The following is a 21,109-nucleotide window of genomic DNA, read 5'->3' on the forward strand; positions in this document are numbered from 1 at the left end:
TTTATGTTTGATAACACTAAGAGCACTTATTAAGGAACTCTGATCTGACAAGCATTTAGCACTTCTGAGCTTTGTTACTCAGGCAGTTCCTGTTTCAGTGTGAAAGCGGCTGAAGAACTGGGTCAGTATTTAAAGTCTGCTGGAGGAGATATGGTAAAACTTTGTGCATGTTTCTGCTGCAGTCTTCATTCTCTCTATTGGTATTTTTCTATGAGATGAACAGATCCAGGTCTTCTGAATGGGAAGACTGAAAATAGCTTTAAATGCACTTGTTTGTTTTAAAAAACCCAACCAACTAGCACATGGAGAAACTAGTATTCTGGCTTTGGATTGATGATAGTTCAGAATAAAGGTACATTTTGAACTCTCAAATGCTTAAAGAAAAGGGGATTGGCTCCTTGTGAGTTCACCCAATGCTCATCTCGCTGTGTCTCTGAACTGTGATAATTCTCACTCACTAATACTTAACATGTGAGGACATAAAAGCATCTCAGCCTTTGTTAAATGCGCTGCTCTCCTTACCAAGAGAGCAAGAGCACTGGTAAATCAGGAGCCAGTTCCAGAGCTCTTGTCTGTTCCCAATCAGATTAACTTCACTTTTGAATACATGAAAGCATAGAAGTTCTTTGGCTATTGACATGATGAGCCCGAAAGGCCATGATTGTCATTTGGGGAGTATTTTTTTCTTAAGGAGATAGATCATTAGTTTGTTTTGTATTGTTGTTTCTCATAACCTTTCCCTTTGTTCTGGTCTTGTTTTATTTCTTTCAGTACCTGAGTTTGCTGTTGCTGAGCCAACTTGCCCTTGTAAAGAAGGGCAGATTGGGCTGAAGTCCTGTTGCATTCAGCATTGCTCCATTGAGGCCTGGGGAGAACTCTATTCCTTTGAATTTCTGGAGGACCATACCCTCCTTTCCTCTTCCTTTGTGAGCAATCAGGTGGTGAACTCTTCCTTTAGCTTACTGAAGCGATTCCCAGGCAACTGCTTTGCAGGTGGAAATCTACTGCAACCCTCTGGGATGAAGTGTAGAGTCACTTACTGTGAAGGGCAGCTGGTGAGTACGCACTGAACTTACTCTTGCAAGCTTTTACAGCCCTTGTAGCTTTGCAGCTTGATGCACCAAACGTGTGAACCATCCATTTAATAAATCTAAGCGTTATGAAGGAGAAACAGGAAGGATATGGCACATGGTTCTCCACTGATAGTAAATGGCTTTGGAATAACTGAGATGGAATTTCATCTCCTTTAGCAAGGAGTTGTCATTGCAGATGAGGAAAAGATTCATATCAGGCCTGTGAGAAGCAAAGATGTGGCCCTGCTGAAGGACCTTGGCTTTTCCAAACCTCACGTTGTCTTCAGAAGTGCTGCAAGAGAGGCAAATACAGCAAGAGGTAATGCACATGGAAAGGAAGCCTTGCTTGTTCTGCTTGGAAAAGCTGTCTCCTGGTAGTGGGGTTGCTTGCATGAGTTCTGAGGAAAAATTGGTGTCTACAAACAGTATACTTGAATATGCTTCTTACCTCACAGAGGTGTAACTAACTGGTGTGTTTTCATTTAGGTGTTTGTTATTCTGATAGTAGAAGGTTGCTAGCAGGTGAAAGAAATCAACATAAGTGGGAAACCTGAGCAAGCAACTGGAGGAGTGGTCTCCCAGCTCCCCTATTTCAGTCTTTCAGGAAAAGCGAATGGATCTGCAGCACCTTTTATGTTGTCTTGCATTTTAAACTCCCTGTGTCCCTTTGTGCTGTTCAGCAGGGTGGTTTCCCTCTCGCCTGCAGAAGAGGGCTGAGGGGACTGTCAAACATCTGGAGCTGATGGTCATAGCAGGTCCAGATGTTTACTTGTACCACAAAGAGGACACGGAGCGGTATATTCTTGCCAACCTGAACATTGTGAGTAGATTTCTGTTTGGATTGCTGTCCCAGTGTGAGAGCTCACAGGGTCATGGACTGTGTCACAAGCAGGCAGACCTCTTTGAGTGCACTTTCAGAGGTATTGGTGGTTATGTGCTCCTAGTACAGAGCACTGCTCAGGTGCAGGGAGTTTGTCTCTGCTCCCCTTGGCACTGCATGGCAAACTTTCCCTTGTACAAGGAGCTGCATGAGTAAAAGTGAACGTTAGAAGCATCGGGGTTGTAGCCTTGAAACCCACATAGAAAACGTAGTTCTTGATTTCATTACTAATGTTGTTGTAAGTCAGATAAAATAGCAACTTTTATCACCAGAGCCTTGATCCAGTCCCTGATGCTTTCACTGAAATTGAACCAGGTCCACTGAATTAATCTTGCATTTCACATTTCAGCATTTAATTTCTATTACAGAATTTCTCTAAATGTCTTAATCATTTATGCATTTTCTTTGTGTGTATTGCAAAAAAGTCTTTAGCATTCACTCTCTTACCCTATGAAACTCTTTTCCATGGAGATTCTTCTCTCTGCTTCAGAGTATCTGACAAATCTGACAACAATTCCCATCTGTTAACAGATTTATTTACATTTATAGTGCATATTTGAATGTTGTGAATGCTTCCTGGTGATTTTATAGTTGCCCCTTATAGTTACCAGGTGTGTTACCTTTGTAGTGAATGCAGCCTGTCATTGGGAACAGGTAGTGGGAGTCATCGAGTTGCCCCCTTTATTGAATCCTTTCTATCTCTTATCAGGGGGCAGAGCTGCTGAGAGATGCCTCACTGGGAGCTCATTTCAGGGTTCATCTTATGCAAATGCTTGTTTTGAGAGAGCCAGAGGTAAGTGGGAAGGACTCTGCTCAAGTGGTTGCTAAAAGCTGCACTTAATGAAATTGCAAACATGTGCCTTCACTCTAGGCAGAGGTAAACATCACAACAAATATCACCTCCTCGCTGATCAGCGTTTGTGAGTGGAGCAAGAAGGTCAACCCCCAGAATGACTCTGACCCCCAGCATGCTGACCTTGTCCTCTATGTCACGAGGTAGCGAAGCTCCCCTGCCCTGGGAGGGGACTGGAAACAGGGCTGGTAACATCCAGCCCTTAGCAAGTGACAGCGATTTGCACCGGCTCTTCCAGCAGCTGGGCATCACAGAACCTTTGGAAATGTCCTGTTTGGGATTGATTCTCCCACCCTTAGTGTAATACAGTTAGTCAGAGATGCTGTTTCTTCAGTTTCTGAAGGAACTGGAATATCCCCCATGAGCTGACCAGCCAGACTTGAGCAGCAGAGCCAAACCCACTGCAACTTTTTGCGTGCAGAAAAGTCAAAAAGTGACTGGAAGTTTTTCCATAGGAGATTCCTAGTGCTACTCTGATTCGGACATTTTGTCTGACTTTCAGGCACCTTGCTCTAAATTGCCTCAGCTAAATTTGTTGAAGGCAAACTTCTCTCGAGTGTAATGTCTTTGTTTTGATGCTCTTTCTTCAAAGAGATGATGACACTGCTCTGTCATCATTAGGTCATTTCAGTCTGTTCTGCTTGTCAGGGATGTCAGGATTTTTTTAATGTAGAATCACCACAGATGTGAACAGTGTGCACTTGTAGGACCATCTGGCACATGCTTCCAGCTTGCCACAGGGAGCTCCATGCATCAAAAGAAATGTTAGCTGGCTGGCAAAGTTAGATCAGGAAAGTCCAAATAAATTCAGCTGAGTGTCGAGACCTGACTTCAGTAGCTGCAGCGGTTCTTTGCTCTTTCCTCTGTATCTGTCTTCCTTTAGGTTTGACTTGGAGTTACCTGATGGGAACAAGGAGTTGCGTGGAGTGACTCAGTTAGGTGGAGTCTGCTCCTCCTCCTGGAGTTGTGTTATTACCCAGGACACTGGCTTTGACCTTGGAGTCACTATAGCCCATGAGATTGGGCACAGGTCAGTAGGAAAGCCCCAGAGCAGCACAGTATGTTTTATTCAGATAAAAACGTTCCCCAATTTAAGGGATTCTGAAGAAGGAAGAAGATCTCTTGGTGTTACAAGGGACTTCCCATAGAGTATTCAAAACTTTTGGAAAGAATTCCTTGCATTTCTTGCATTCCTGCATGCTCTGTGACAATTGAAAGCTGCAGAGAAAAAACCTTTGTGATGACAGAAGAAGGAAAGGCTGCAGAGGGAGCTCAGTCCTTGCTTAGAGAAGAAAGGCTCTAAGGGAGCTCAGCCCTTGCGCTTCTTCTCAGGGCACTGTGCTGCTTCTGTTACAGTCTTGGAATCCCCCACGATGGTGAGGGGAATCGGTGCAGCAGCAGCGGTTACATCATGGGTTCAGCAGGAAACCACAACAGCATCGACCTCACCTGGTCTCAGTGCAGTCGAGAAGAGCTCCTGGCCCTTATCAGGTGAGGGAATGGTAGAGTTCTGCGTGCCTGTGTGGGAGCGGTTCCTTGTGCTGGGATCTTAGGAGAGAGCAGGGAGAGTCAAGGGTCAAAATAAAACTCTTGGAAAATGAAGAACATTGAAAAGCTGGGGGGTTGTTTATTTCTTAGCACTTGTGTCTGTCCCTGAGGTTAAACCTGGTTTCTGCTTCAAGTAGATGGAAATGACTTTGGTTAGTCACTAACATGCCTGGGCTGTGTTGGACTCTCAGACACTAGCTCAGCCTGGAAGTTTTATTTCAAATGTGAGAGCATCTAGGTTGAAAGAAGCACTGTTGGGGTGTGGGCTGCGAGCTGGCTGCGTGAAGGGTAGGAATGGGTTTCTGTTATAACTTCAGCAGCAGGGAACTGTGAGCATCTCCAGGCAGCTGCTGCAACTAAATCCATCTCAGCCCACAGGAAGCATGTGTTGTCTGGCAAAGCAACAGCCAACTCCCAGAATGAAGCTCAGCACAAGTTTGCAAACATGTCATTGTCCTTACTGCCCGCAGCTGGGAAAATGACATTTCTTATATTTCTATCAGTACAGGCCAAACAGACTGCTTAAATGACCTGCCGGACATGGACGGCAGCATTCCTGGATGGAAGCCTGGTTTGTACTATGGAGCGGATGAGCAATGTAAAATAGCCTTTGGGACTGTTGCCACAGCATGCACCTTTGCTGACAGCAATGTTGTAGGTAGAAAGTTTGTCTGTCTTGCTAGGGGCACCAGGGAAATGATCTGGAGCCAAGATCTGGGAAAAGGGGAGCTGGGGACATTTTTGTTATAAAGGATGGAAGGTGCTTTCCTGCCACACATATCTTGGCTAAGAATGAACCTTCAAAGGCTTTTAAAATGCTTCTCTTCATCACCTTCTTTGTCCACAAAAGTCTCCCTTAAAGTTTGCACAGTACCCAGAGCCTTCTGTCCAAAAACGGGCCTGGTGGTGCTGGTGATCAGTGCACCTACCCAGGGCCCTGTCTTGGGGAGCTCATGTGCATTGGATTTCTTCAGCTTCCTTCCTTTGCCCAAGTCTCCATGTCTGGGAGATGCAGCATGGCCATAGCTGCCATCTGGGCATGTCTTGTTAATGAGGAAACACTAAGGTGGGTGAAACTTTAATTGCTTCAACATTGCAGCTGGCAGTGATGGTCTTATCATGCCCACAACTTTTGCCCAATAGCAGGAGAAATGAGGGAACTTGCTTGCATTGCTGGGTAGCTGTGGGGAAAGCAAACATCCAGGACATGCAGAACTTAAATGGAGCAGCTTTTGGGACTGTTGTGTTGATATCTTCCCGAACTTGCTGATTTTCTTGTCACATCAGGACATATGTGAAGTTCTCTCATGCCATGTACAACCAGCAGACAAATCCAGCTGTACTCGGCTTCTTGTGCCTCTCTTGGATGGTACGGAGTGTGGAATCAATAAGGTAAAGAGGCTGTTGATCAGAAGTGGCTGTGATGCTATGGAGCTCACCAGACAGCAAGACGTTGGTGGCTGGAAGGTGCATGGCACTCACTGCCCTTTGGGCAGGGAGCTAAGGCCAGACATGCCAGTCATAAACTGGTACCGGCTGATCATGGTGTTTCCACCTGGTAGCTCTGGAGTTGTTTTACAGTTCTATAGCTTGGTAACTGAATTGTTCTCCAAGGCTTTGCTTTCTACTTGAAATGACCTATCAGCTCTTTGTTTTAGCCCCAGTCTCATGTTAGACCATAATTAGGAATGGGATTCTTCTAGCCTCTTGTGAGAAGGTGCCTCTTTCATTTTGGGATTCTCTTTTAGTCTGGCCTGCCAGATGTGCCACCCTTGAGATCCCAGCCCTGCTGGGTTCGCTATGGTGCTGCTGACAGTTTTGTTTATTCTTGGTCTTAGTGGTGCTCCAAGGGACAGTGCAGATCTCTGGAAGAACTGAACCCTGCAGCTGTAGTCCATGGGCAGTGGTCTGGCTGGAGCCCCTTCTCCTCCTGCTCCCGCAGTTGTGGAGGTGGAGTTGTGATAAGGCAACGGTTCTGTAACAACCCCAGGTCAGAGATGGGGAGTTTGCAGTGCCTTTTGGCTAATTCAGGACCCTGGGGTCTGAGACTTGTTTTTGCTTGGGACAAACCTGCCTCTGTTGAGGAGTTCTTCTATTATTTCCAGGCCTGCTTTTGGAGGGCAGGAATGCCCTGGTGCCAGCATGCAAGTGGAGATGTGCAATACTCAGGTAATGGAGCTCATCACATCTTCCAAGTGTTTTTCTTAATTCCATTTAACAGTTTGAGAGGTGCATGGTTTGGGACTACTTCTCACAGCTGACTGCTCTGGGAAGAGGACTAAAGGTCTGTCATACAGCCTCCATCCATCTGACAACAGGAGAGGTATTTGTTCCACTGTGTCTGAAGATAGTATTATTGTTCGTGTGTAATGAAACATTTCCTCTGTACCCTCATAGCAGGACAGGCACTGAGAAAATAGTGACGCACGTGGCAGTTTTTTTCAGCGGGACATTCTTACATTGTTCCTGTCTATCTTTTCTATTTATGAAAAATAAATAGATGCCAGCTTCCAGAGATAATTTTCTGTGTATCCCACACCTCCCTTTAAAGCGGTTTTCTTTATTTGCAGTTGTTCTGGTGTTTTACTTACACTTCTTTCCACCTTTAGCGAGTGGGTAAAATGCTGCTTGGGATTCTGTGCTCAGTAACTTTCTCCTGACCTGTACCATTCTGTCTGGGATCTAGGCCTGTTTGATGACTCAGCAAGACTTTATGGCTGAACAGTGCGCGGCAACAAATTCAGAGCCACTGTATCTCGCTGTAGGAGCACCATCCTTTTATACCTGGACTTCTGCTGTTGGCTTTGCCAAAGGTAAGGAAAGACAGAAAAAACGTGGCGCCTTTGTGAAGCAGAGTGCTCATGAACCTGTGTGTACTTTGAATTCAGAAGGCCATTTCACTGATTTAGTTTTCACATGAAAACTGGGTGCTCTTCCTGTCAGATGGTTTTGTCTTCCTCCCATTGCTTGATGGTCAGCCACGTGCCTTTCTGAACGAGAAACTCCTTCTGTCTGCCTCCTCCAGGGGACATGTTATGCAAACACATGTGCAGGGCTGTTGAAAACGAATTCATGGTAAGCCGTGGAGACAGTTTCATAGATGGAACCAGATGTGAGCAGGATGACTCCAAGGACCACTGGGCTTTCAATCTGTGCGTAATGGGAAGCTGCAGAGTAAGTGCCTGGGGAATCCAGGTGAACCTCTGGCATGTAATCTGCACCAAAGGAGGCAGTTTACTAGGAGAATGGGAAAAAACTGTCCCCCAAACAACAAAGAGTTTTGTTCTAAGCTTACTGGATGGACTCCAGCAAATCATAATGGTTAGGGTTGGAAATCTACTGCTCTGTCTATGCATCCAATGCCAATGACCTCTAGATAAGACATTCTTCTAATTATGCAGTAACTACATAAGGCTGTTCATCTCTAAGCCAAGAGGCAATTGGTTTATGCACTGGTTGGGGAGACAAAATTAGCTGTTCAGTTTGTGTGGTATAAATACCCTTATAAAATGTTGACTCTGTTGGAGAGAAGTTCCATGATTTGAACGTACTATGTCAGAGCCAAAGTGAGGAGTAAAACCTGGGAATCACAAGTTGACAAGGTGATTGTTGCAGTATCCCTAATCAAAACTGAAGTAAAACTTCTTTCTGGATTTGCTGTGAGGAAGGGCATTTTTTCATGATAAACTTGAATGTAACTCCCCTGTGCTGGCTGCAGTTTAGTAACTGCTCAGTGCTGACCCAATTACATGTTTTTTGGCCTTTGTTTACATTCCCAGAGCACACTTTTAAACTCCTAGGTTTTTCTCATGATCCTGGTGCTCCCAATGTTTTGCTATGCATTTCCACCTAGTGAACAGCAGAGGGTGTAGTCATTGCCTAGTCTGATTTCTGCTGGTCTATTTGTAATGGTGATAAATGTGTATGTTATGGCAGCATCCAAAGCCTGGGATCAGTGCCTCTAGCATAAATTCAGCAGCTGCACATATTTTGCTGCTAAGCCTGCTGAGATCTTCCTGTAGCTTTGTGTAAATCAGGCTTGTTCGTTGGAACGGGGATAGAATCTCTTTTCTGAGCTCCATAGGATTGAAGGCCAGGCTGAAGGATGTGAGCTAGATTTGGATTTGGGTTTTGGGGAGCTAAAGAAGAGAGAGGGAGTGCAGAGTCTTTGTTCTAGGTCACAGGAGAAATCTTTCTGAGCTGCTTCTTACAGGAAAGAAAATGTCACACAATTATGAGACTCAATATGCTGTCAGCTGAGACTTTCCAGTCCTTGGCTTTGTGTACTGCTGTCTAGATCTAGGTACAAATGCATCTTTGTCTATGTTGTCATCTTAAATTCGAATTACAAATGAAAAAGGCAGTTAGGCAGTTTCAGGAGTTCAGGCAACATTGCTTTAATTCACTTGTTTTCTTCTCAGAATAGGCAAGTCTTGACAGACTGTCCTCTTTGCTCAGGCATTCGGGTGTGATGGCGAGATGGACTCTGGAAAGACAATGGACTCTTGCAAGGTCTGTGGGGGTGATAATACCACTTGCACCAAAGTGAGTGGATCTTACACAGAAGGAAAAGCTAAAGGTGTGTAGTCCTCACCCTCAGGCTCAGCATTATGGTGCTGTTTATATGCTGCATATTTGCATGCATATTCAGTGTTCATAATCTTTGTGACTTCTTGTTCCTGCTTCTGCTTGGTGTTGTTTTGTGGAGTACATGGCGGTGGAGTTTGGGTAGTCAACAGAGAAGGCAGCTAAGATCTGTAGCTGGGAGCTGTTGTGTAGGCAGCGTGACTTTTTCTGGACATGGATCAGAACTGTAGCCATTTGGGGAGTCCATCATATTACTGGGAGCTGGGGGCTGTGTCAGATGCTTCCTGAGATGTTAAACGTTCATTTGGTAACTGATCTGGCTCTTGCAATATGACATATAGATACCAGCCGAGAACATAGAGCAAAATAAAGATGAGGACAGGACACAGAATTTGCTGGATTTGCCATCACTGTGAATTTAGCTATAAAACCCCTGTCCGCAATTCAGCTTTGTTGCTGCCTGTAAGGCTTGTTCTCCAATGGATAATGTGCCAGTAAGGTGAAAAGGGGTTGATCTGTAATCCCGAACCTTCTTAACAGAGGTACAGTCATGGAAGGTGACTGTATCTTCTTTCTTTCCATCCTTCCAGAGTATGTTACATTTCTGTCTCTGCCGTATAATACCACCTTGGTCCATGTTACCAATCAGAGACCCCTCTTCACACATTTGGGTGAGTTGAATGAAAAAGAAAAGAGGATCTGAAGGCAGGACTAAAAGAAGCTTGAAAACCAAGAAAATTGAATCTGGGAGGAAAGTTCTTGATGATGCAGTTTGTTTGTGGGATGTTCTCCAGTGGGAAATGGTAAAAGCCCTGCTCTTTGGGATGCCCCACTTGGATCCAACTGGTTTCTAACAAATGGGCAGTCTGTAGCTGCCAGCACATGGGGATCCTGGTGATCATATCATATCTCTTAATTTCACTGCTGCTTTTGCTGTTCTAGCTGTGAAGGTTAAAGGAGAGTATGTGGTTGCTGGAAAAGGCAAAATCTCACTGAATGTCACCTATCCATCAGTTTTGGAGGATAACCAGATCAAATACAAAGTTTTTCTCACTAAGGACAACCTGCCAAGTCTGGAGGAAGTCCATGTGGATGGGCCAACGAAGGTAGCTATCGAGATACAGGTAAGTTAAAATTGCAGTGTTGTAAAGGGGTCAGTCGGAACTGAGTGGGGTTTTGTAGTTCTGCTGCAGTGTAGAATCCAGATTTAGTAGGTTCCAGGTGTCTAAGGCCAATGGAGATACTGTTCACTAGGAGTGAACAGCTCTTGGGAAAAGTTGAGGGTTGTCTGCCTACTGGCTTTCTGCAGGTCTTGGGGGATGGAGGTGTGAGGAAAAGCACACTGAGTTAAACATCTTGCTTGGTCTAGTCTCTGCCCTGCGCACAGAAATCACAGGGTGAGGCTCTGACTGCATCCGACAAGAATTGAGAGTCATAGCATGGAAGCTCAGGCTTGGATGGAAAAAAGGGGGACTAGCTTCTGTTATCTCCATCTGAAGAAATGAGTCTGAGTTGATTTGTGCATTGACCATGACCTTTTTCTTCACCAGGTCTATCGAAGGTATGGAAAGGAATATGGCAATGCCACCAACCCAGACATTACCTTCAGCTACTTTGTCCCAAGAGAGAATCTGATGTATATATGGATTCCTCAGCAGGGTCCATGTTCAGTAACCTGTGGGGAAGGTGAGGCAGCAGTACTTTATTTTGTGTGGAGATGTGGGCAGGCTGCTTGTTGGGTGCCTACCAGCAAGCCAAGACTTTTACTCCATGGGCTTTCCTGAGCTCTGAAAGAAATGTGTCATTAGCAATAGATACTTGGTTAGAACTTACTAAACAACTGAACTGAATTTAAAAGCAAATTGTTGAAAGTGGGCTGTGGTTGCCAGTGTTAAACTGGACCAAAGAAAAGAGTGAGGCAGCTTTTGAATTGAATTAGCAAATCAGCAAGTGAGCTGAATCATCAAAATGATAGGGCAAATGTTTGATCAGGATGAGGATTTTTAAATAGGTTTTAACCAAACTTTTTGTTTAGAGCCGAAATAATTTTCTCAGGTTTTTCAAAGCTGTTGAAGACTGTAGTTTGAAGTTGGCTGAACATCAAAAGCCTGAGACTAAAGTGGCATCTAGTGTCTACCTAAAACCTCAGAGCTAATTATGAAACTTCCTTCTTAGAATTATGTTCCTGTGCCATGGCTAATCCTTTCTGTCCCCCTGAAGAAATCGTAATGCAGATTGTAGCAGATCACTCTGGTAGATGGTCTGACATCTTGTTTATTGGCTAATACATGTGATACTGGCAAGCCTCTAAGGATTTTATGATAAGGATTAAGAAAATACAGTAATGAATACTTCTGGAAGTCAACCTATAGGACTAGTTATATCTGGAGAGGTTTTCTCCAGCACATTTCCCAGTTGAACTGATTGCTGAAACCTTGAAGTAAAGAACTCAAAATGCTTTAGGACCCCCAAGCTAATGCAGTCACAAACCAAAAAATGAGAAGGCTGGGACTTAACACAAAGTTGAGAATTCAAGCTGAAATTGCATCCTGGGAGCTGAAAGAGACGTTACTTGAAAATGAGGGTAGTGAAAATATAACACTGCTGATTGATTTTTGGCATTGCGTCTTAGGGTCATGCTTTCTGAGGCTCAGGAATGCCTGTCTCTGAGTGGTTAGCTCATTCACTGTAAAGGAGACTCTTTCCAACTCTGCTTGTAATTTGAATTTGGATTTTCACTTGCTTTACCTGTTGGCTTCAATTTTGTTAGAAATCTTGTCTATACCTGTAGTTTATGAATATTGTTTCTTGCATGCCACAGGCACTGCAAGTCGGCAGCTTTTCTTGCAGTACTTCTAGTCTAGGTTTGGCTATTGATTACTGAGGACATTGGCACAGCTCTGATGATATGACATGATTAGTTCTACAGAATGTCATTTACAGATGGCTGACTGCTAGAGCTTATTGTCAGCAAGCTGCCCCTCATCAGTCGGACATCCAAGATCATTGGAAGTTATTTGGACAAAATTAGGATTGATATTCTTGTTCTTGCAAATGGCCAGTTGAGAGCAACATTTCCATTTTGGTGGTGGATTATCCATCAAACTTCTCATCTTTTGGGTGTTCATTTTGGAAAGTCTTGAGAAAAAGTTCTGTCAGAAAGCAAGGGTTTGTGTGTTTATGGAAAGTGTATTCCCAAATACACCATTTTCGTACAGATGATTTGAGTAAAGTGAAAGTACTGCATCTCCCTAGCATAAGGAGGTAAACTGTTCAATTTGTTTATAACTTCCTTTTCTTTTCCTTTTGTGTCCAAGGGATGCAACCTGTGGATCATGTGTGCTTTGACCAGGCAAAGAATGAAATCACAGAGGAGCAATGGTGTCTGGAGCTCCTGCGGCCACTTCCAGAGCACAAGCCCTGTGTCATGGAGCCATGCCTGTACAGGTTGGTGTCTTGGAAGCTCTGCTAAATTCCTCCTTAGCTTGTCCTTTCAGTGCCCACTAACCCAGTCCCTGCAGTGTCATTTGCATTGGGCAAGGTGTTTAAAAAAAAAAAGAGAAGTATGAAGTAATTTCTTCCCGGTTATAATGGTGTAGCAGATCCCAACCACTTTCTGTCTTTCCTGATCCCATGAGGTAATGGAGATGTCAGCTGAATCAATGGGAGATTGTCTTTCCAATATTTTACAGTAGTCTGCTAATGAAAATGCTTTGATGTCTGCTCACATCCTTTCCAAGTTCATGCCAACAAAGATTTGATCTTACCCTGCAGGTGACTTTTGTGTTCTTTAGACTGGAAAGAGGACTGAGAGCCGCACCTGCCCAGACACTAATCTCATACATTCTAGTTTTTAACAAAAAGTGATTACACTGTGAACTCCAGCTCTTCAGCTTTTAGGTGCTTTTAGTCCTAGAGAGCTGTTAGTACAAGGATTTAAATTTCCAGCAGCTGTCTTCTCAGTCACATCTGGGCAAGGCTGTTGAAATAGAGAAGCTCAATACTCTGTATGGGTCACTTCTGTAATCAGCAGTGAGAGTAATAAACCTTCATGATCAGAAGAGAAATCAGGTGATACAATTACTTCCCATTTAGGTGGAAGATGTCTCAGATAGGTGAATGCTCTGCTGCCTGTGGAACTGGAGCTGCCCAGCAGAATCTGACCTGTGTTCAGTTTCGTGGTGGATTGGAGACTGTTGTGGATGACAGCTTGTGCCCAGCAGAAGAAAAACCCCTCTCCATTGTGCCGTGTGTGGTTAATGTCTGCCCTTTAGGCTGGGGCAAAGTGAGTTTACTGGCTTGGCTTATTTCAGGAGTCTCACTGGTAGCTTTGCACTTGTGATCCGCAGGAGACTTACCAGTTAAGAGCCACCACCTTACTGCTGGAGTCTGGGAGGGTGGTTTACACCAAGGTTGGTCTGCCTAGTTAAAGGTTCATCCTGTCACTCTAGACAAATCTGTCCCTCTTAATTTATGCTCCTGAACTCATCAGTTCATACTGGTGGTTTGTTTAAGTCAGCTGTTCCTTTTTCATTTTTCTTCTCAGAGTCCAGCAAAACCAGAAACAGAAATAACTCCTGGTCAACTAGGAAATACCTCATTGGCAAACAGGTTCTGACATGGCAGGGAGGATTGCTGGCAGGGAAGAGGGCTTCTCACCACAGGATCACTGGTCCACATCCATACTGGGGAGCCACTGACAGGTTTACATTTACAGATGGGGAAGATACTGCTTTAGGCATCTCCAGTCTCAGGTGTCTCTCTTCAGGTAGTGTGAGTTAGGAGGGGTCGTGGCTGTTGGATGTCCTTAGCTATTGCTGATCCGTATATGTTCTGCAGAAATTGAGAAAGTGCTTAAATGTTCCTCTTTCTTCAGTGATAGGAAATATGTTGTAGGCTTGATCTGGAGGTATCTTCCAGCTTCATTAGATCAGGACTGGTGTGGAAAGCAGGTGCCAGTGTCAGTCTGGGTCCTTTTTGCTTTGTTTTGAGGAGGAAGATGCACACGTACTTCAGACTTTGGAGTCACTTGGGCATATCCAACTGGAAAATCAGACTGTGTATGTCTGGAGCCCTCTAGCTGGAGAGTGTTCCGTCTCCTGTGGTAGAGGTGAGATCTTTCAGTGCTGCAGGGAAATGTTAGTCACCTGTAGTCGTGAGCTCAGTGCCTAGGAACCTCAGGGACATTGTCTTTGCTCCTCTACAGTTTTAAGAGCATGTGTAGCTTACAGTTTGTTTGTTTTTTTTTTTTTTAGTCTGTAAGAGGCAAGGGGGCCTGGCTCAAACAGGGAATAGTTTAAGGGGGCTGGCTGGCTGCTGCTGCGCTTCAGAGTTGGGGGAGATGAGTGCAGTAAGTGTGCCTGGAGCTTGGGCAGAGTGTGTTTGTTTTGTACACACAGATGCAACCCTTGCATGCATGCCATGCAGTAAGATCACTTCCCATTCTAGGTAAGACTCGGCTACAGTATGTATGTGTAGCTTTTGACACCAAAGAAGAAACCAGAGAAGAAAACTGTCATCCAGTGCCAAAGCCGGAAAGCAGGATGGAAGTCTGTGATCTTAGTCCCTGCCCACCCAGGTAAAACAGTTACCAGGGGACAACAGACCAGTGAGAGGACATTCCTTCCTCTCTCTATCTCCAGATACACAGTAAAGGAAGGGTTAAACTACTCTGAGGATGTTATCTTCCTCTCCCACTGGTTTGAAAGCACAGCTAGCTGCAGAAACAGTAACACTGAACCAAACTCAGCAACTGATAGTCTTGTGGGCTAGTACATTCTCAGGCAGAACCAAGTGAAGTCTTTGGAGTTTGAGTCTGGGTTAAAACTGAAAACCTCTTGATCCCTTATTACCCTAGGGAAGTAGGAACTAATCCATAACTGCAAAAGGTGGTGGTGTGACACATTTGCCAGCTGTACAGTTTCCACATAGCATCAAGGAAAATAGCTAGGATTAGATGTTTGAAGAATCTGGAATAGCTGCTCTGAGAGCTGAAGGAAATTGTTTGCACTTTCCTCAGGATGTATGGTACTGCAAACTGCAGTCAGTGGGGTGACTGCTGGTCTCTCAGACATGAGCCAGTGTGTATGTGTGTGTTAGCAGAGTTCCAGTTGTACTTCCATGAGCTAGTTGGATTTTAAAACCAGTGAAGATGGGTGGCAGGTGGAGGTATCAGTGATGGCTGTGTTATTCCCAGATGGCATTACAAAATGGGCTCATGCTGTGTAAGATCTGATGCACTAAGTCCCCTACCATGCAAGAGAGACTGTGGAGAAGGCAGAAGAGATTTTAGTAGACACCCAGGGTGATGGTTTCCATCACCCAGAAGAACAGGAACCCTGTAATTTGGAGCTGTGTCCTCCAAAGTCAAAATGGCCACGAGCCACAAGGGCATGAAATGGAGAGAAGTGGTTGTCTCTGAATATGTATGTTGTGATCTAGGCTATGACTCAGGGTTGATAAATGAGGCAGAGCTTGCTCAGCCCCTCTGCTGTGGAACTGGAAAGCCACTGGCATCTGAGCTTATTTTTATGTGCAATACAGGATGCCACTCCCAGAGTGAAATACCCTGGGTTGGTTTCTGATCTGACTGCTAAGTGGTGTGTGTTTTGGACAGATATAAGATTGTTTTTGCAGTTAAGCCTGTGTATGTCACCCTGGGGAAGACTGTAAGGGACAGAGAAATAAGACTCAATGTGTACTTTGAGTCCATGGGCTTCTTGCAAAATGTGAGTGCCCTCCATCTGGGTCCAGCTCCAAACCTGCTCTGGGTTGCCCAGCCATGTTTCAGAGGCTGCATTCGTAGACGGCGAAGTGTCTGGGATGGAGGGATAAAGAAAGCTGCTGAGGAGCAAAAGAGGGAAGGAGGAGGGAGTTGTAGTGCATTTTCTACAGCGAGAGAGAGTAGAGGATGGGGAATTCATCACTAACTCACCCTCCTCCATGTCCTCTGTCAGATGGAAGGTAACCCCAGCTGGGCCCTGTTCCTCCAGCTGTGGGCTTGGCTTAGCTGTTCAGCTGGTCACCTGTGTGCAGATTCACCAGGGCAAGGAGGTTTTGCTGGAGGAGCGTTTGTGTCCTGTGGCAGAGAAGCCTCTTGCCAGCGTCCCCTGTGTCATCCGAATGTGCTCGTATGAATGGAGCTTCAGTGATTGGTCAGAGGTATGGGCTCCTGTTCAGTTTGCCTCCCTAAAGCGTGCAGGGGACAAATACCACTTCTGCCTTTTATACTTACTTCCCCAACAAATGCTAAACTGTTTCTAGGGATGTTTTCCATCCTTTCCACTGCCCCGTGTTTAGCAGTTGTAGGGTCTGCTTCCCACCTTTCTCAGATAAGGTTTTGGCTGCAGTTTGAAAACAGTCCTTGTTTTTTTTTTCTTCTGGAATGCAGGTATTTTCAGACTTTTTAGGAAGTGGTTCTGCAATTCAAAGATCTAGTTTGGAAAATCCCCTGGGAGGTGGACCATCTTATAGCTGATGAAACTAGAGCACTGAAAGAGCAAGAGACAAAACAGCATCAGTGATCAGCTTCCTCCCCACTCCTCCCCAGTCGTGCCTGAGCCAATAAATGCATTTATATATAAATACCAACTGAAACACATTTATAAAGGCCTGTGGGCTTCTTCCTTTGCAGTGTTCAACTTCATGTGGGAATGGCATTCAGACACGGCAGGATTTCTGCCTCAACCTGCTAACCCGTAAGCATGTGAAGCCCATCTTCTGCAGGCACTTCCCCAAGGCCATTGTGGTACGTGGCTGTTCCACAGGGCCCTGTCCTGAGCCAGTGGTGGAGACTGGGTCCCATGGAGCACAACTACAGACAGTGACACCAGCCACACATCTGACCACAGCTGTGTCTGCCAAGGAAGCAAGATACAAGGACCGGGACCTTCTTCCATCTGCTGTGCCACGGGGACAAACTAAGACCCATGAAGGTGAGGAGGTAGAGATAGGTGCTTGCTGCGTGCAGCTGGGTTGTGGTGACCCTACTGCTGTACAGGGACAGGAGAGCAGGAGGGAGTTCTACTTAGAAGGAGCAACATGCTGCTCCTTCCAGCATGCCATATGTCTGTGTTATCTGAGCTAGGAGCAATGACTTCCTCCCATGGTCTTCCCAAAACTCTTCTGACATGGGACTCCCTGGGGCAGCAGCTGACTCTTCCTGTGCTTTACCCAGAATGTGTGCACTTGTCTGTTCATTGCAGCTTGAAGGGAATGATGGCTCTTTTTCAGCAGCTGTAGTTTCTTCTGGTTGTGTTTCTCATCTGTTTCTCTGTATAGGTGTCTGTGGGAAGCTCTTTCTTAATACCAGCGGGATCATCAACATGACGGGTGTAGCGAGCAGTGACTGCACTGTGGCCATTGGACGTCCTCTCAGGGAGGAGATAACAGTACATGTCTTGGAGAGCTCCCTCAACTGCAGTGCAGGTACTGCCTGGGCGTGCTGGGGACTAGCCTGGTCCTTTGGGAAACCTGCACCTCTTCTGCTCATGTGCTTTTGCTGCCTTGGAGCCTGTATAATCTCTGAAACCATTTTACAAGTTTTTCTGTCCAATCAAGTCATTGGCAAATGGGACTAAGTGGAGATGTTGCCTGTCCTCCCCATATGTACTAGTTTCTTGTCTGTCGTCTTGATGAAAGGAGTTTATGAGGTTAAAGAAGCTACTTGCTTTTGGCCTGTTACAAACTCTCTGCAATATACCCTCTTGCTGGAATCAGTACAGTTAATTAGTTACCTGGACTGTTTTAATGACAAGCATTGATAAGACAGGGACAAGATACAGAAAGTCCTTGGTTCCAGACCTATATAAGGCAGGTTGTGACCTTTTGCTTAAAGGAAAAGCATTTCTAGTCCCTGTGCTCATCCATTTCAGGTGAGGTAGTGCTGTTCTCTGGGCGAATGATGTGGCGGACCGGCTGCAGGAAGCTTACTTTCTCACTGATAAATTCCAGAACGAATACACTGATCGTGAAACAGCGTGTTTTGCTGCCAGGAAATGGGGTCATTCTTCAGTACAACAGCAGAACTGCAACTAAAAAATATTATCAAGGTACTTACTGAAAGCTTTGCTATTGCTAAGGCACCCACAACAAAGCCCATAGAATTCCACAGATCATGGTTGCCTATGGAAATCTGTGGAACCCATGCTTCATTTTTAGCAGCTAATAAGCCCCTTCTTAAGGAGTGTTGGAATTAATATTACTTGTGGACTACCCCTCTGTTTTAAAAGCAAGCTCCCTGCAGGTGTTCGCTGGTGCTTTGAGGTTCCCAGATTAAAATCCATAGAGAAACTTAGAATCATAGAATTATAGAATTGTTAGGGTTGGAAAGGACCTTAAGATCATCTAGTTCCAACCCCCCTGCTGTGGGCAGGGACACCTTACGCTAAATCATATCACCCAAGGCCTTGTCCTGTCTCTGCCTGTGTTTAATTTAAATTATTTCTTTCTTGGAGATGCTGGTCACTCCTCTAATTTTATTCTCTGCTCCCTTTCCCTCTCTTAGACTGTGATAAGCAACTGTTTGGTCCCCATGGTGAAATAGTAAATCCTGTGCAATTGCCCGATCAAAGGCAAGAAGTTGTGTGTCGGACCTTCATCAATATGGCTCCTCGGCATCGCATAGCTATCCGTGCCCTATACATTGACCTGGGCAATGAGAGCAACCAAACACATTTTAATTACATCTTGGTGAGTCAGAAACCTAAAGGGGATGATGTGATGGGAATGGATCCATGTCCTCAATAGAGATTTCCATCCAGATGCAAAGTTCAATCATAAATCCTGAAGTGTCAGTCTAATCTCATACACAAACATAGATGTGAATGAGTATTACTGATGTCTACAATATTTCTTCTAACCTTTGTTTGGGGCAGCTTTTCCTCCTGAGTGACCAATTTGCAAGCCCTCCAGTATTCTTTTGGTACTTCACGGGTAGGCTGCTGCTATAGTGGTTTGGTCTTCATTTATGCAGGTCCGTGATGTTAGCACCATGAAGACGATGGTGTTCCATGGGAAACAACAGTTCTTCTGGCAATCAACAGGAAGCCAAGCTGAAATTGAATTCCATGAAAATGTTAAGGATCATCAAATCAATTTCTGGGCTGAATATTATGCTATTGAGCCAAAATAAAAGGATCTGGGGCCACTGCACTGAGAAAGGCCATGGTCCAGTTAATCACTGCTGCCTGTCCACTGTTTGAGGTCACATGAATCTTTTAATCTTTTCGCAACTGCTTCCCCATTTATTAAGAGCAATAATACCTTCTGACTCCTTTGGGATCTCAGTTAATAATTATAAAGATTGTGCAAAGGACATGTAACTACCAAATATTTAGCAACCAGTCCTCATATGGATTTTCTGTACATATTTGTTGGTATTAATGCAGTTTACATGTCTGCAGTCAGTGACTTGGACACTGAAGTCTTGGGTTTCTGCTTCTGTAACATGCCATGACCTTTTAGGATAGTAATTTAATTTCGTGGTGGCTTAGTGTCCCATTGCAAACCTCTATACAAGTAGTTGTGATTATGGTTTAGTCTTTAAGTTCACTCTTCTGCAATTTAAATGCCCCTTAAAACTGAGACCTCTTGAAATTCTGGAATGTTATAAAGGCAGAGATGTGTGTGAGGATGAGCTGCTAGCACAAGAAGACTAGAGCCATGTGAGGGCAAGAGAGTTTCTTTGCCCAGGAGGGGGGAGCACAGCACTAGGACAGGTCACTCGGAAAGCTGAAATGTTTTCAGGAGTTGGCAAGACCTGGTCAGATGCTGCTGACCTGGTCAGGCCCTGCTGACAGTTGGCTTTATATGGGAGGACTAAATGACAATCAGAGGTCCCTCCCTAGCCACCCACACTTCTGTGGTTTTACTACTATATATCTGATAGTGATACCAGTACTTTTCAATGGGAAAATAAAAGAGTTCTGTCTCTTAATGATGGGTTTGGTGCCAAAACATTACTCGGGTAAGGACGGTAGCTGTGCTACTGTATACTATACATATAGTATATAATATATGTATAGTTTATCTATACTATATATATACTATAATCTGCTTGTATCTTCATCTCAGAGGAACTGTGCAATGAGAGATGGTTGAGACTGTGTGATACAAGTTATAGCAGGAAGAAGTATTTTAGAGTAGTGGCAAATACTCATTTGATTTAAATACATTTTTAGGTTGAACTTATTTAATGTTCTTGAACAGTGGACCATGCTTTGGTCCAGATCTCTCGCCCTCCTCAAAACCACAGTATACAGCTTAAGGGGTATTTTCTGCAGCTCAGGCCTGATGGACACATCTGCCCTTGTTCTTTGTGCTGGATGCAGTAAATGATTCTCCCTGGGCAATTCTAACCCTGCTTCTGCCTGCTTTCAGTTGAATTCTCTGACATCTTTTTACAACTGCAAAACCTTTCTTCTATCTTGTTAATAGTTGTGTGTTTGCTGGTTACGCCTGCAGTTTTTTGCTTGCCAGCCTCCAGATTTTACATTCTGTTCCTGGAACAGCTAGAAAGTAGATTCTTGAAGTGAGATCCTTGAGGAGCTGGATATATCAGCTATCCCCCTGCCGTGCGTGGGTGATGCAGGCACTGGGCCTTCATTTCCTGCCTAACAGGAGATGTTAATGAAAAGACATCCTTTTCTTAATCCTTTTTTGTAACCTTTTAGCAGATGGGATCTGTCTTCCATCTCTGTTCAGGATCCCAAGTCTCATTGCTATTTATTGTTCCAGATCAGCTCTGCAGAATCCCTGCTCTGCAGAGGTGGGCTCTGGTTACTGGCTGTATGTCCAACATTCATTTGCAAAAAATGCAGCTGTTTTTATAATTTAAGAGAATTCAGGCTGTTTTCCTGTACTGTGTGTTTGGATACCAACATGTTGCCTACTGGGACATCTCTTGCTTACAAAGTACTACTCCCATTTTCTAGGGAGAAAGTCTGATTCCATTCAGATTAAGGGGAGCGTTAACCTCTTGTCTTCAGGGCAGAATGTTTCCCTTCCTCCTGAGCATGTGCTGCCCGCCTGGATAACAGCATCCGGGCGGTACCCAGGAGAAGTGGGGCCCAGGCCCTGCCGTGGGTCCGTGGCAGCGGCTGAGCAGGAACACGGCGGGCTCTGCCCACCGGCATTTATAATGAAGTGACATCAGGGCCCTGCCTGCGG

The 21,109-nt window shown here is 44.8% G+C and overlaps 1 protein-coding gene and 1 long non-coding RNA gene across 7 annotated transcripts in view; both read left to right on the forward strand.

Moving 5' to 3' along the window:
• The window catches only part of ADAMTS13 (ADAM metallopeptidase with thrombospondin type 1 motif 13), a 20,545-nt gene extending 668 nt beyond the window's left edge, over window positions 1-19,877 (forward strand). The window contains exons 3-30 of one of the 6 annotated variants that reach the window (XM_062640971.1): window positions 772-1,055; window positions 1,251-1,392; window positions 1,754-1,893; window positions 2,663-2,746; window positions 2,825-2,949; window positions 3,690-3,836; window positions 4,163-4,297; window positions 4,858-5,008; window positions 5,642-5,746; window positions 6,193-6,344; window positions 6,460-6,523; window positions 7,041-7,167; window positions 7,380-7,528; window positions 8,813-8,933; window positions 9,532-9,612; window positions 9,884-10,065; window positions 10,492-10,627; window positions 12,259-12,388; window positions 13,037-13,226; window positions 13,934-14,051; window positions 14,390-14,519; window positions 15,898-16,102; window positions 16,575-16,875; window positions 17,028-17,120; window positions 17,222-17,368; window positions 17,815-17,991; window positions 18,447-18,631; window positions 18,915-19,877. In XM_062640971.1, the coding sequence (XP_062496955.1) occupies window positions 772-1,055; window positions 1,251-1,392; window positions 1,754-1,893; window positions 2,663-2,746; window positions 2,825-2,949; window positions 3,690-3,836; window positions 4,163-4,297; window positions 4,858-5,008; window positions 5,642-5,746; window positions 6,193-6,344; window positions 6,460-6,523; window positions 7,041-7,167; window positions 7,380-7,528; window positions 8,813-8,933; window positions 9,532-9,612; window positions 9,884-10,065; window positions 10,492-10,627; window positions 12,259-12,388; window positions 13,037-13,226; window positions 13,934-14,051; window positions 14,390-14,519; window positions 15,898-16,102; window positions 16,575-16,875; window positions 17,028-17,120; window positions 17,222-17,368; window positions 17,815-17,991; window positions 18,447-18,631; window positions 18,915-19,073 (4,160 nt within the window). In that variant the 3' untranslated portion in view covers window positions 19,074-19,877. Of the gene's footprint in view, window positions 1-771; window positions 1,056-1,250; window positions 1,393-1,753; window positions 1,894-2,662; window positions 2,747-2,824; window positions 2,950-3,689; window positions 3,837-4,162; window positions 4,298-4,857; window positions 5,009-5,641; window positions 5,747-6,192; window positions 6,345-6,459; window positions 6,524-7,040; window positions 7,168-7,379; window positions 7,529-8,812; window positions 8,934-9,531; window positions 9,613-9,883; window positions 10,066-10,491; window positions 10,628-12,258; window positions 12,389-13,036; window positions 13,227-13,933; window positions 14,052-14,389; window positions 14,520-15,897; window positions 16,103-16,574; window positions 16,876-17,027; window positions 17,121-17,221; window positions 17,369-17,814; window positions 17,992-18,446; window positions 18,632-18,914 lie in introns of those variants that run through there. The other 5 variants (XM_062640973.1, XM_062640972.1, XR_009968949.1 and 2 more) reach the window with 5 other exon arrangements.
• LOC134175263 (uncharacterized) lies at window positions 6,530-6,874 on the forward strand. Its single transcript, XR_009968950.1, has 2 exons — window positions 6,530-6,677; window positions 6,752-6,874. It is a non-coding gene; the product is annotated as an uncharacterized LOC134175263 (long non-coding RNA).
• Window positions 19,878-21,109: the final 1,232 nt, after the last annotated feature.

Source organism: Pezoporus occidentalis, unplaced genomic scaffold (genome assembly GCF_034315485.1).
Source record: "Pezoporus occidentalis ecotype Australia unplaced genomic scaffold, CSIRO_AGI_Poc_V1 ctg68, whole genome shotgun sequence".
NCBI lineage: Eukaryota > Metazoa > Chordata > Aves > Psittaciformes > Psittacidae > Pezoporus > Pezoporus occidentalis.